The sequence below is a fragment of the Castanea sativa genome, chromosome 2 (assembly GCF_040712315.1).
Source record: "Castanea sativa cultivar Marrone di Chiusa Pesio chromosome 2, ASM4071231v1".
In the NCBI taxonomy this organism is placed as follows: Eukaryota; Viridiplantae; Streptophyta; class Magnoliopsida; order Fagales; family Fagaceae; genus Castanea; species Castanea sativa.
The window spans coordinates 48,807,282-48,821,079 of NC_134014.1; the positions used below are offsets into that span (position 1 = coordinate 48,807,282).

The 13,798-nt window shown below is 35.3% G+C and overlaps 1 protein-coding gene across 1 annotated transcript; it reads left to right on the top strand.

Moving 5' to 3' along the window:
* Nucleotides 1-6,292: 6,292 nt before the first annotated feature.
* Nucleotides 6,293-13,798, top strand: LOC142624337 (uncharacterized). The gene is made up of 7 exons (XM_075797872.1): nt 6,293-6,862; nt 7,758-11,227; nt 11,361-11,458; nt 11,544-11,609; nt 11,700-11,789; nt 12,451-12,627; nt 13,390-13,798. The coding sequence occupies exons 1-7, from the start codon at nt 6,438-6,440 to the stop codon at nt 13,423-13,425; spliced, it is 4,362 nt and encodes a 1,453-aa protein (XP_075653987.1). The 5' UTR covers nt 6,293-6,437; the 3' UTR covers nt 13,426-13,798.

A 13,798-nucleotide genomic window follows, 5' to 3' on the forward strand; every position in this document is an offset into this window, starting at 1 on the left:
TGAATGATTCAAACATCACAGTTAAGTTAATAATGACCTATTATCATTAACATAGTCACTTAAAAAATTGTCGGCACGAAAAGAAATATGGAGTTCGTTTAAGGAAAAGGGACAAGTCCAACCTAATACACTTGTCTACACACGTCACAAAACAAATCTAACATGCAAGTAACCTAAGAGAATGCGAAGTGTCAAAAGAGTTTGGCCAATAAATGGCACTTTCAGGTTGGTTTTGCTATTATTTTTCTTATTGTTTATTATTCTTCATCATCATCATCATCATCATCGTCATCGGACCAACAAGACAGGAGGACTAGTTTCAAAATTATTGAAAGAAAAAGATGATGAAGAAAAGACAGGTACATAAGAGACTGAAAGGCAATGATATGGGAATGAAGTGTAAATGGGAATCATCTGGAGAGTATGAAAAAAGAAACTGTCTTTGAATTAGTTTTTGTTGAAAACTTATTAACTTATGAGCAATGGAGCACAAACACAACAATTTTGATAACAAAGTTCACGCATACTAAGTTGGAAAGTTATTATTGATTATCATATAAGCTTACTATTGACATTACTTTATTATCTACCATTAACAACTTGTCATATTATTTAGGTGTGAATATCAATTTTGATGTGCTTTTAGACTTACTGTTAACTAATTTGTTTAAAGTTGATAAAAGTATAGTTATCCTTAGAATAAAATAGGGTTTAAAACTAAAGACCGTACATAGGCAAGAGTTTGGATTAAATTTTCTTATTTTAGTTTTATGCCTTATTCGTATATGTATTTTTTTTTTTTCATTTGCAATTGTACTTTATATAATTTTCAACAAACAAATAAATAAATTTTTAGCAAAAATCTAATTAAAAAACACATGGATCAAATAGGGAAAGAAAAAAAGTAAAAGAGTGCCGAAACAAACAGAATAAAGTGCATATTATATGTTTTTCAAATATTTTGTTATAATTAAATTTGGCCGGGTACTTGACAAAAATAAAAAATTCTGATAGGCTATTGCTATACTTTAAAAAAAAAAAAAAAAAAAAAAAGGTCTGAAAGAGAGGAGGAATATGTTTGAACTAATGGCATCAATCTCAAGAGGCTTGACTGGACATTTATACTTAACTATTGATAAAATTGCATGGACTTAAATATTTTAAACTGGTGAATGAAGAATGGTCCCCATGAAGATTCACAGTGCCATTTCATATATATAAAAAAAAAAAGAAAAAAAGAAAAAGAAACTGAGAGACCCTTTTAATAGTCCATGTGATTTCGAAGCCTCCTCAGTCAGAAACTCAGAATACGTTCTATCCCACTCAGTCACAGTGATTCCAGGTATAGGTACTGTAATAATTTTTGTTCATTGATTAAGCAATTCTTTGACCTTTGCAATACTAATATATAACAAATAGTATATACAAATAGTATATCCAATTATGTGCCCCCCACTAAGCATACCAACCAAAATTTATAATATGATTGGCGATAAACATTTTAGAGAGTACCAATTCTATGCTATATAACTGACAAGAAAATGACCTGAGAGAAGAAAATGACCCACATGTTTTGATCAATTATCATGTTGACCAACACTTGGAGCACTCCATAGCATGAGTAATCAGAGTAGACCCAGAAGTTGCAAAGATACTTACATGCATGTGATCCTGTCTTGTTCATTGTACAAAAACTACATTATGTATTGTCTATTCATTAGTATTTTTTTACATGGTAGACAAACAAATCGATTATTATATGCAGGAATGATGACTTTTCAAGCTTCTACAAGATGTTACTAATATAAACTATTTATAAAGTGGCCAACACTATGGCCCCCATGTAATATAAGAGCCTCATCTTTTTAGTTAATTGCCAAAATTGTTATGAGCCATGAAGCTTACAGAAGGGCCTACCCAGCAAGGATTTTCAAAAACTCAATTTTTTTTTATTGGTAAATTTACAGAAGAACCCATCCCATGCACTGCAATGGAATTATATGTATGTGTTTATATTAATTTTTTTTATGCTTAAATAACGTCCTTGAAGGGACTGTTATGGCTCATTTAGATCTCCTGTTTACGCAGGCTGAGCTCAACGAGTAGGATGCTACTATAATCACGTCCAAATAAAAGATGTCAATTTAAGTCGCCCCTATCCATTTTTGTTCATAATAATTTTACTATTGATTTTTAAAAAATCAATAAAAATATAATTATACTTAGAAAGTTATACAACAACTACCAACTACTGTAAAAAAGAAAGAAAGAAAAAAAGTAACTAATCCAAAACACATATGAAGCATTGTGAATGGCTAACTACTAGAAACAGGATCATATCAAAAGAGAAAAAAAGAAAAGAAAAGTAGGCATTTGATTTGAAACTTACTTTTGTTTGATACGATCAATTCAAGTCACAACTAAATAGAAGTATAGAACTTTTAAAGTGGGGGAAAAAAATGTTGAAAACTACTTTGAATCTTTGAAAAAACAAAAGAAATAGGTTAATATTTGGAAGAAAGAAAAAGTGGAAGACAGGAGTACATTGGGGGTGATGGCGGGGTATACGGGGACAAAAGCCAAAGTAATCAAAAGAAGATACTGTCATTGTTTTGCTAAATGTCATTGTTTTGCTAAATTACATTCGGATACCAAGAATCCGGTTTTATTCTTTACACTACTTTCTACTTTTTGAGAAATAAATGTTTTAATATATTGTTTCTAATATATATACATATGTTGGAAGAGAGTATGCTTCATTTGGATGGGATTCATTTTACCTTAATGTGCAATTTTTTGAAGCAATATATTATATTAAGTAGAACTATATTTTTACATATACATATATGTCTTGTGTGTTTGATTAACGAATTTTCTTATTTATTTAAAATTTACCTTAAATTCCATTTTATAACAAATAAACTAGCAAAAATATATTTACCAAAACACATAAATAAAGATTCTCAACCAAAAAAAAAAAAAAAAAAACCACATAAGTAAAATTATAAAAATAATCTCATTGACTTCACAAGGTTGTGAAAATGTGCATACGGAAATAACGGTGAGTTTTTTTTTTTAATAAAGAGAATATTATTTTTCAAAACTATAGTATCTGTTAGATGATAATTGTTTATTATTGTTAGGTCAATATATTAATTGGTTATTGGTATAAACAAGAATTGAATCACATATATCTTATTTAATGACAATAGACTTTATCAATTGAGCTAACTGAAATTTATCGTTTCACAGGTTTACTGAAATTTTACTCCTATTCTCTCCTTCATTCTTTATTACATGAACAGTGTGTGAACAGCCCTAAAAGCAAAAACGGGCAGCAGGGGGAAAAAAAAAAAGAAAAACGCTGAACACTTGAAACGTTCACGCTATCCAAACCAAGCTTAAACTTCAAGTCAAGTTGATGCAACTAATTTGAATAATTGCTCTTTGCCTACACTTCGATCCCAACTGCCACCATTTGAGGACAGTTAGGCTTCTACTTAAAATTCCACAATCTTGGGTCGCTATCAAATCCTTCATAAATCTGTGTGTGGCCATCGTCTTCGTCTGCATGCTGTCCACGTTATAAATTCCTCCATCTACCTGCTTTTTATACCACTGCAATTTATTATTTTCCAATGCATAAACCTAATTTTGTGGTTGGCCTCAAGTTGTTTGTGGCTAATAATCTTTGATTATTTGGATATTGGATTTTGAAAGATGTGGATAAGGTAATCAGTAAAATTTTGCTTTCATCATTTTCCTCTAAAAGATTTATTCCCAAAAGGGTTAAAGGGGCTATTGCTTGAGCTGGATAATGTTAATTAAATGTCATGCTATCTCTAGCAATAATGCCAGACATCTTCTCAAAATAAAGAAACACAATTCTGAGGCAACAATTTGACTGTTGAGGAAAAGACAACCCCATTTTGCAATTTTTTACAATCACAATCCATTAAAAAAGGGGGCAAAAAAAAAAAAAAAAACACCCAATGAGTTTATTTTGAATTGGGATAGAGCACAATCTATTAACTTAATTATAAGCATGAGACATAATAGATATATTATAGGAAGCAACGTTTATAATATCACAATAAAGAGTTAATATTTTGAATTGCTATAGTAGTCTAAAATGTAACTTTTAACAGGTGCATTATGTTGTGGGTTCTAGTTAGCTCAATTGGTAAAGTTTTTTATAGTTAAATAAGAAATTTGAGGTTCAATCTCCGCTCACACAAAAAATTTATTGATATTTTGTTTAATAATAAAGAGCTATCATTAGGAGTAGACACTATAGGTTAAAACTCTCTAAAAAAAACGAGTGCATTATGTCGCAAAAGAATAAAACGAATGACACAATGTTTTCCACAATTAGTTGAAGTAGTAAGTTATGAATGGTAGAAATAAAAGTGATGTCAGTAACAAGTTAATGTAAAACTAGATTATTAACCGCTCACAACCTTTTCACTTCAATAAATTGTGAAAAAATTGCATCTCTAGCAAAGTTGCATTAAAAAAAAGCAGAGCATTTTATGCAATTAAGAACAATGCATCTAACTTTTTCTTCTCCCTTTTAAATTTTTAATGATATCATTTCAAGAGCTATAATATTTAAGGGTGATACTTAACTATTGTGATAAACGCTTTAGCTTATAAAAAATAAATTATAAAGAGCATGCCATTTCATATTAGGCTGGCTGCAATGAAAATGCTATGTGAACCATATCTTTAACACTTTCTTAACAGCAAGATTTCTTAGCAAAACATTCATTCCAATTTGGAACAGTGACTTTAGACACATATCAAGTATCTGTATCAGCTTAGAAAATAACATCCTAACAACCCCTATCTTATTATTAAAATTTTAAAAAAAATATAGAAGAAGCATTTATGAATCAACAAAAATAATATATGAGCGTGGATACTTTTTTGTCTAGTTTGGACATTTGCTGCTTTGAAGCTTTAACTTGCACCCACAACACGCACAAATGCTTCCAAGCAAGTGCTGTGGCAGAGTACCACAGCTGAAGCTTTGTCTTTATGTTCAACTAGACCTCACAACTCTCTTTTAATGGGGAACCAAGTTCACATCTGGTACCCAATTTTGGCACTGTTTGGTTGGAAGTTGGAACATAGGACAACATAATATATATAATATAATTAGAGAAAAGATCGTTGATGGGACCAAAATAAAAGAAAAATGATATTTTTACAACAAATTTTGACGTGGTAAGATATTATTGGTGGAATAGAAAAGTAATTTTAGAATCAAATTAAAATTAATAATAACTAATTATCTATAATTTATAATAAAAATATTATAAAAATATCGTAAAATAAATAAAAAACACCTGTAAAATTCCCAATCCCACGTTCGACCTTCCCGCGTTGTCATTCAGCTAAAAAACAATATCATTCCGGCGTTGTCACCTGTTCGCCTCCTACATCTGTATAACATTGGAATTTGTACACTTTAAAATTGTTTCAATTTGCTCATAAAGGTGAGTGATTATGAGCTGAAGATAGCAAAAATTTAACTAAATTGTACTTAAAACTTTTGCATACGTTTTTGATAATTCAATAGTTTTAACACACAGAATTGAACCTAAACTTGTGTTTACTTGATAGATTATATTTAAATTTATTTTTAAGCCTATTTTGTGTCGTAATATATTTGTAATTTGTATCAAGGGATTTTTTATATATAATTTAAAAAATTTATATAATATTTAAAAGTTCAAGCGTAGTATTTATTGTTATTATATTTATATCGAGCCACATTGGCGTAATATTTCGGTCCACTTTGGTGATATTTTAGGAGAAGAGGTTTGTGTCGAAAGGGGTTAGACTTGTGTCTAGTGACAATTTCACTAAACTCGTTAAAATACAGACACGTGTTCAAATCCTAACATATCTAGTGAAATTGGTTATTTGATATAAGCCTTACCTGTGTCGAAAGAGCCAAAGAGGTAGTGGCTAATCCATCAATTTTTTTTTTTTTTTCAGGATGGTCAACCGGTTATTAAGAAACTTAAATTAAAAAATTAATAAAAATAAAAATTTAATGTATTAATATAAAAAAACAAAATCATTAACATTTTTGTAAACTACCAAATAAAAGGACAAAATCTAAGGTTTTTATGTTAATTTTTATTAATTTTCACTCTCAACCTAAAAAAAAAAATTCCAAAAAAAAAGAAAACTTAAAAGAAAAAAATAAAATAGTAAAAGAAGACAAGCCCATTTTGGTAATTTGAGACTTTTAGTACTCTCTTTTTCATTTCTCTCTTTCGTCTTCCTCCCCCTAACTCTGCACTCACTCTCTGCAAAGAGAGAGAGAGAGAGACAGAACAAAAAGTAAGAAAGAAAAAGAAAGCAAAAAACAAAAAAACTCAGTTAGCTTGAAAAAAGAAACCCTAGAAGCTCACCATTTTGGAATGGAAAACTTCACACATTCTCGCCAACCAAACAGGTCCGGCAGTACACTCGCCGCCAAGAAGCCTTACAACAATGGCGGAGGCGGAGGCGGAGGCTTGTACGACGACGTTTACGGCGGGCCGCCGAGGTTCGGAGTGGCTCCTACACTTTCGCCACGCGCCGAGGACTACAGCGAGATATTCGAGAGCTTCCACGCGTCACGCGCCACCTCCATTCCGGTCCTGGATCTCCCGGCGGTCGACGAGGAAGGCTCCGAGGTCTTCTTCGATGTTCGGAGCTCCGGCTTCGACTACTCCGAGGTCTTCGGCGGCGGCGACGGCGACGGTGGTGGTGGATTAGATTTCGCTGTCTCCTATGAGGACTTGCTTTTTGACTCGTCCAACGGTCGGGATTTCCATTCCTCTGAAGAAGATGAAGAAGCTTGGTATGATCAATGTTCAAAGTTCTTAGCTTTTTGTTACTTTTGTTTTGTGAAATTTGAATTTTGAAATGCAGCACTTCAAAAAAATGTTAAATTTTTTTGTTGGGCTTGTTTGGTTTCTGTTTTTATAACGGTTAATTTGTTGTTTTTTTTTTGTTTTTTGAGTATTTGAGGTGGCTTAAATTAAGCTGTGCGTTTGGGTTTGTGTGTTTTTTACCTTTTTTTTTTAATATATGAAAAAGTGAGAGACCAACCTTGTAGATTAAGGTACATATGGGCTAGTTTATTGGGTAATATTTGATCTGGTGGTTTTTTGTGAGCTTTGAATATGTGGGAATTTTTGGCTTTCCCGTTTATAAAATGTACCATGATAATGTGAGTGATTCTGGGTAAAGAAAATTTGGGGACTTGGGCAATTGACTGTTTAGTAAAAAAAGGAAAATTAAAACCTTTCTCAAAAATGGGGTTTTGGTTGAATTGAGTATTTTGTTTAAATTGAAATCAAAGGTGAATTTAGAGCATGGTAAATTTAGCTACTGAAGTGAATTGAAGTCTGTATCTAATACCTGGCTTCAATGCTTCAGCTGTGCTTGAAAGTTTTTTCATTCGGATTTCCATAATTAATTTTATAGATGCGTACCTAAGCATTTGTATGCATGAGGCATGTGCAACTGCTTTGGTTTGTGAGAATGCTTAATTGTGTTAGAAGTTTGTATTGCAGCTTAATATTATCGGTGCCATGTAGGTTTTTTGATTTCTCTGCATTTCTTAGTTCTTCTATTATTTCCTTCTTTTCTGCATCAAGTATGGGGGGAAAAAAAGCATGCATGATTGAGTTCAGTCTAGCAGGACTAGAATTTAATGGTGGCATATATTTGTCGTGTTTCCACATTTATAGGACTCCGGCAGGAAGTGTATCCCCTTCAGAAGAGTCTGATCATTTTGAAAAGAATCATTGCTTCTCAAATGGGGATTGTTACCAGTCACTTGATGGTAATGTGGAGTTCAACATGTCATATCATAAGGCTACTCTGACAAGCAATGAAGATTTGTACCATGGGACAACACAAATATCTGAGCTACATGGTGTTCCTGGATTCAGTTTTGTATTTGATGAAGACACTCCCTTGCAAAAGACTGAAGATGATATTCCATTCCTGCAGGTGACTGATGATGACAATCTTAACATGGATTTTAGTGCGGGAATGATGAAGGGAAAGCATCTGAAGAAAACCATATCACAGCCCCTTAATGGTATTGCTGATGGACAGGCATTTGGATATAATCTTAAACCTGAGAAAGTATATAGAAGATGTGGTTCTCTTCCTAATGGTTTTGTAACTGTCTCTGATATCAGCCTTCGAACTCAGCCCTCACAATTGCCACCACCCTCTCGACCACCACCTGCGGCAGATGTCAGGAGTGGAGGTTCCAGTCAATCAACACCAAATGGTAATTCTGTGGCTTCTGAAGGGAGTGCAGGTGATAGTTCACCGCCTTTCTTTGATGTAGAGGTAGATGCAAGTTCATCTGCAGCGGCATCTGCTGCTGCTATGAAGGAAGCAATGGTGAAAGCTAAAGCAAAACTCAGAAGTGCAAAAGAATTTATGAATAGGAAGAAGGAGGGCTTTCAAGGCAGTGTGAAAACGGGTTCAAAGAATCATAATATAGATAAGGTAGAGAAAGTGAGTAAGATTGTTGATGAGTGCAATAGTTTGAGAGGTGAGGGTCTGCAGAGCAGTTGTGACATAGAAGACAATGGAATAGAATTTTCTGTCAGAGAGGAAAGGCAAAAGGTTATAAAGACAGCCCAGGAAGTTTCAGTTTCAACTGGAGGAAAGCTTCCAAAAGTGGCTAAAAAATCAACAGAGAAAAAGCATGGCAAGGAATCCTTGTCATCCCTGGGGTCTGATAAAATCGATGGAGGTAGTGAATGGAAAGAAGAATCACAATTTTTTGAATTGGTAAGAACAGATACTTCTGATAAGGCTCTCGAGACAAACCATGTTCAGACTTCAGTGCATAATACAAAAATCCATGAGCGAGGACAGAAGAATAAAATGGCAGTCATGGGAGTATTTGAGCAACAAGAAGACGATATTAGGAAGGTGAAATCAGCCAGAGGAAATAATGAGCTGGAGTATGAGAAGAAATCTAAAGTAGTACATCAGGCTTGTGAAGGGGAGGAAAACAATGGGAGATCAAAAGCTGCTAAAGAGGTGCACAGACAGAAAGGACACGTGAAGAAGGAAAAAGTGGCTCAAGAAGTTTCTGAGCAGGTAGAGAATGTGAAGAAAGTAAGAATAGCCCAGAAGCCTTTAGAATCTGAGAAGAAATCAACTGGAGTTGATATATTAGAAAACTGCAACAACCTGATTGAGGTCCAGCAGGAAGAATATGCATTTGAAGTTGAGCAGGCTATGAAGCACAAGGAGAATAATGAGCAGCAACTGAAAGAGGATAAAAAACGAAGGGAAAGTGAGAAAAGACTCAAGGAGTCTTGTGAAAGGGTAGACAATGAAAAGATAAGAAGTGAGACTTTTGGGTGGGAAGAAATTGAGGAAGGGCTTAAGGAGGCTCCTGAACAATCAAACCATGCAAAAATACTGAAGGAAGCTCATGAGCAGAAAGAAAGTGAAAAGAGATTAAAGGAGGTTATTGAGTGGGATGAAATTGAGAAAAAACAGAAAGAGGCATGCATAAGACAAGAAGATGAAAAACGATTAAAAGAGGCTCTTGAGCAGGAAGAGAGAAAGAAGCGACTACAAAGGGTTCTTGAGCAGGAAGAGCATGAGAAGAGACTGAAAGAGGCTCTTGAGAGGGAAGAGGATGAGAAGAAACAAAAAGAATTACACAAAGGAGAAGAAAATGAGAAGAGACTAGATGAGGGTCTTGAGTGGGAGGAAAGTGAAAAGAAACAAGAGGCTTGTGAAATAGAGGAAAATGAAAAGAGATTAACAGATGCTTGTGAAAAAGAAGATGAGAAAAGTCTATGTGGAGCTTCTGAGCAAGTAGTTAACAGTGACAAACTGAAAGGGGCTCAGGAAAGAAGAGAACATGATGGGAGATCCAAAAAAGGATTTGAACAGGAAGAAAGTAAGAAGGAACCAAAAGAGACTAGCACTTGTGAAGAAACTGGGAAGGGGCTCAAAGATGCTGGTGGGAAGGAAGAATTGAAGGGACTAAACATAGTGCATGAGCAATCCGAAGGGGATGACTACAGGAAGGCACAAAAATTGGCTAAAGGAATCTGCGTGCACATGGATGGGGAGGATCTTGGGGTATCTGATGGGGCACAGAAGCAGGAGGATAATGACAACCTTCAAGCACCTAAGTTAGCCTGCACAAATGATAAACACGGTGGAAAGCTGGAAGAAACTCAAGAGGCCCTTGCTCAAGAGGAAAATGGAAAGAAAAAGTCTGAACTCAAAAATAAAGAAAAGGATTCAGAAATGGTTGAAACTGCAAATGTACAGGTTGGTGAAAAATCAAACGAATTTAGAACGGAAGATGCTAAAAAGTCACGCCATTTGGATGATGGTGTGAAGAAGGTAGGTGAACCTGGTGTTGGTGTTAGACAGACACACATCTTTAAAAGTAAGAGTCTCTCCCAACTGGACTCTGATCCTATAAATAAAGAGAGGAAATTTGCTCATGAATTGGGAGATAGAGGAAATAATACAAAGCAGACCCAGGCTGTTTTAAACCAGGAAGAAAGCAAAGAGGCAGTCATGTTAACTCATGTGATCAAAGATGAGATTGAAAATGGAAGGAAAATAGAAGCAGCTTGGCCAGCTATGGTAGAAATAAAAGGAAACATCCAAAAACCAGCTGTGCGTGTTAATGCAAGCCAAACTACAGAAAGAAAAGAGAAGAATCTTAATGAGTCCTTAACATCAGAAGACAAAGAAACTGAAAGGATGAAGAGAGAAAGAGAGCTGGAGATGGAACGCATTAGAAAGATAGAAGAAGAGAGGGAGAGGGAGAGGGAAAGAGAAAAAGATAGAATGGCTATTGACAGGGCAACACTTGAAGCTCGTGAAAAGGCATATAGTGAAGCCCGTGAGAGGGCAGATAGGGCTGCTGTGGAGAGAGCAATGGCAGAGGCTCGTGAAAGACTAGAGAAGGCGTGTGCTGAGGCTCGGGAGAAGTCTTTTGTGGAGAAGGCATCAATGGAAGCAAGGATCAGAGTAGAACGTGCTGCAGTGGAGAGAGCAACTGCAGAGGCTAGAGAGCGTGCTGTGGGAAAAGCAATGGCTGATAAGGCTTCTTTTGAGACAAGAGAACGAGTGGACAGATCTGTTTCTGATAAATATTTGGCTTCTTTCAGAAGCAGTGAAATGAAACTGAGTTCTTCAGTTTATGGAGGTATGTGATCCTCAATGTACCTGCTTTAGCTTTTTTGTCGACCGTAAAATGTTTTCTTTGACTTCTCAATTTATTTCAATTTTCAACTGCCTTCTCCTGGATGCTTCTAAACTTAATGTCTTTTCTACTAAAGCTGCCTATTATACTGAGAGACCTGAAGGAGTTGAAGGTGAATCAGCTCAGAGGTGTAAAGCTAGATTAGAGAGGCATCAGCGTACTACTGAACGCGCAGTATGATTTTCATCCTTTTGCATGACATGTGAATTTTTATTTAATGTTGAACAAAGATAACCCAAGTTTTCTGGCATTGTTTCAGGCAAAAGCTCTTGCAGAGAAAAATATGCGTGATCTCCTTGCTCAAAGAGAGCAAGCGGAGAGAAATGTAAGAATATTTTTAAACACTGAAGAAGATTCTGGAATTGCATACTTTGTATTCTTGATTGATTTTTTTGGATCAAATATTTTTTTCCAGAGATTAGCAGAAACTTTGGATGCTGATGTCAGGAGATGGTCAAGTGGGAAAGAAGGGAATCTGCGTGCATTGCTTTCAACATTGCAATATGTATGTGTTGTTTTTCTACCTGTGGTGTATGCCTGTTTTCTTTTGTGTTGAATGTGATTAGAGGATGGTACGTGAAGGTGCATTATGTTTTTATGATTGCATACTCCTGTGCCCCAGTATTGAGCTTCAGAGAATTGAGAATGGATTGAATGATTGATTGCTTCTGATTATCTGAACATTGAACTAGTTTGTGTTGGTTGCTTTCTTTTTAATGGTCATTTACTTAGCGTTTTGCTTGAGTTCCAACCAATGTAAAAGGCATTTAAAACCTTGATTTCCTTCAACTTAAATTGTGAGTACTTGGTAGTCTGCCACAACCACTTCAAGAAGCTCAACTTTGATGTGTCTTTTTATGCTTGTCCATGGGCAATTGTGGTAACTTTCTTGGAGATGTATGTAAATGTACACATTCGTAGCACAGTCCTTAAGAGCTTCATAAAAAGTAAAAGGGACTTGGTACTATTAAGAATCTGACATTGACTGCAGAACCATTTTTTTAGTCATCCTCATGCATACATTGTGCACAATATGATCAACATAGTTAGAAATAAAGGATTGAAATGTTTGGATTTGGCTAGAAAATGAATAAACAAATGCTGAACCAATTTCTAAACTCAAGCTCTATGAGTAGTTACCATAACCAATTTCTATTAATTGACAGATCCTTGGGCCTGACAGTGGTTGGCAGCCAATACCTTTAACAGACGTCATAACTTCTGCTGCTGTAAAGAAAGCTTACAGGAAAGCCACTCTTTGCGTTCATCCTGATAAATTACAACAGCGGGGTGCAAGTATTCAGCAGAAGTACATATGTGAAAAGGTCTTTGATCTGCTAAAGGTATGTTGTGGGCCTGCCATCTTCTTCACAATTTTTAAGTTGTTATATTTCTACTCCTATTTATGTTGAAGAAGTGATGAGATTCATTCTCGTATATGAGTAATATCTTTAATGAATGTTTTTTAGCTCACATTAGAAGCAAATAGCCTCTACTGTGCTCCTGATATTGGTGAGGCAGCACTGAGAAAAAGTCCATGCATTTGATACTCCCCTTCCCCTGCTCCACTCCCTCTCTGTTGACCTATCATTATATTGTCTCCGATGCGCTTTGGGGTACAAATCACTACTATTCCTTCTTTGTTAGCGATAAGCACTGCCCACCTGATTCCTTAAATTTTATCAACAACTTTTGAGCAACTCTTACTGTTCTTAAGATGGATGACCTTGACAGTGAAATAGTAATTCTGTAGCTATTTGTGTCTGGACATCATAATTTTTCCCTGGGTAGTCACAGACCCATTTTACATGCCCTGCTTCATCACAATTCTTTCTGTACCTAGCTCACTGATATGAAATCCTCTGGATTATATTCTGTTCCATTGCACTGTTCCTTTCATTCTTTGATCATTTGTTAATGAAACATTGCAGTGGGATAAGGTAAGGTAGTAAGCCTTGCTTAATAATCATATGCCAATGGGCATTCAGCCTACTGTGACCATGCCCCTTCCCCTCTTGTGGCGGGTTCGATCTTGCCTCTGCCCCCAAACCCCCCCCCAAAAAAAAAAAAAACTCACATGTTTTTGTTGGACTGTCAATTTCTAGGAAGCTTGGAACAAATTCAACTCAGAGGAGCGGTAGCCCAGATGTCGTCAGTATGTACGATGAATACACATATAGTCACATTGCACATTTTGTAATTTTATACTTCCAAGTGTATATCTGTATGTGCGGTATGTTTTGGGTTCGAGTATAGGAATCAGCCTCTCCAAAAATTTGGGATAAGTCTACATACCCATCATCTCTCCAAGATGCTACAGAGCAGGACCCTTATGCACTGGGAACGAAGTGTATATCTGTATGTCCAGATAATTCTTGTTATCTATGTGGTCTATGAATGTAAGCTTAAGCTCAAAGTATATATAGGTACGAAGCAAACACTGATGAACTGTTCATAATTGGACATTCCATTGATCATCGGAGTAATTTATGGATAGAAAAGCAGAATTACAAA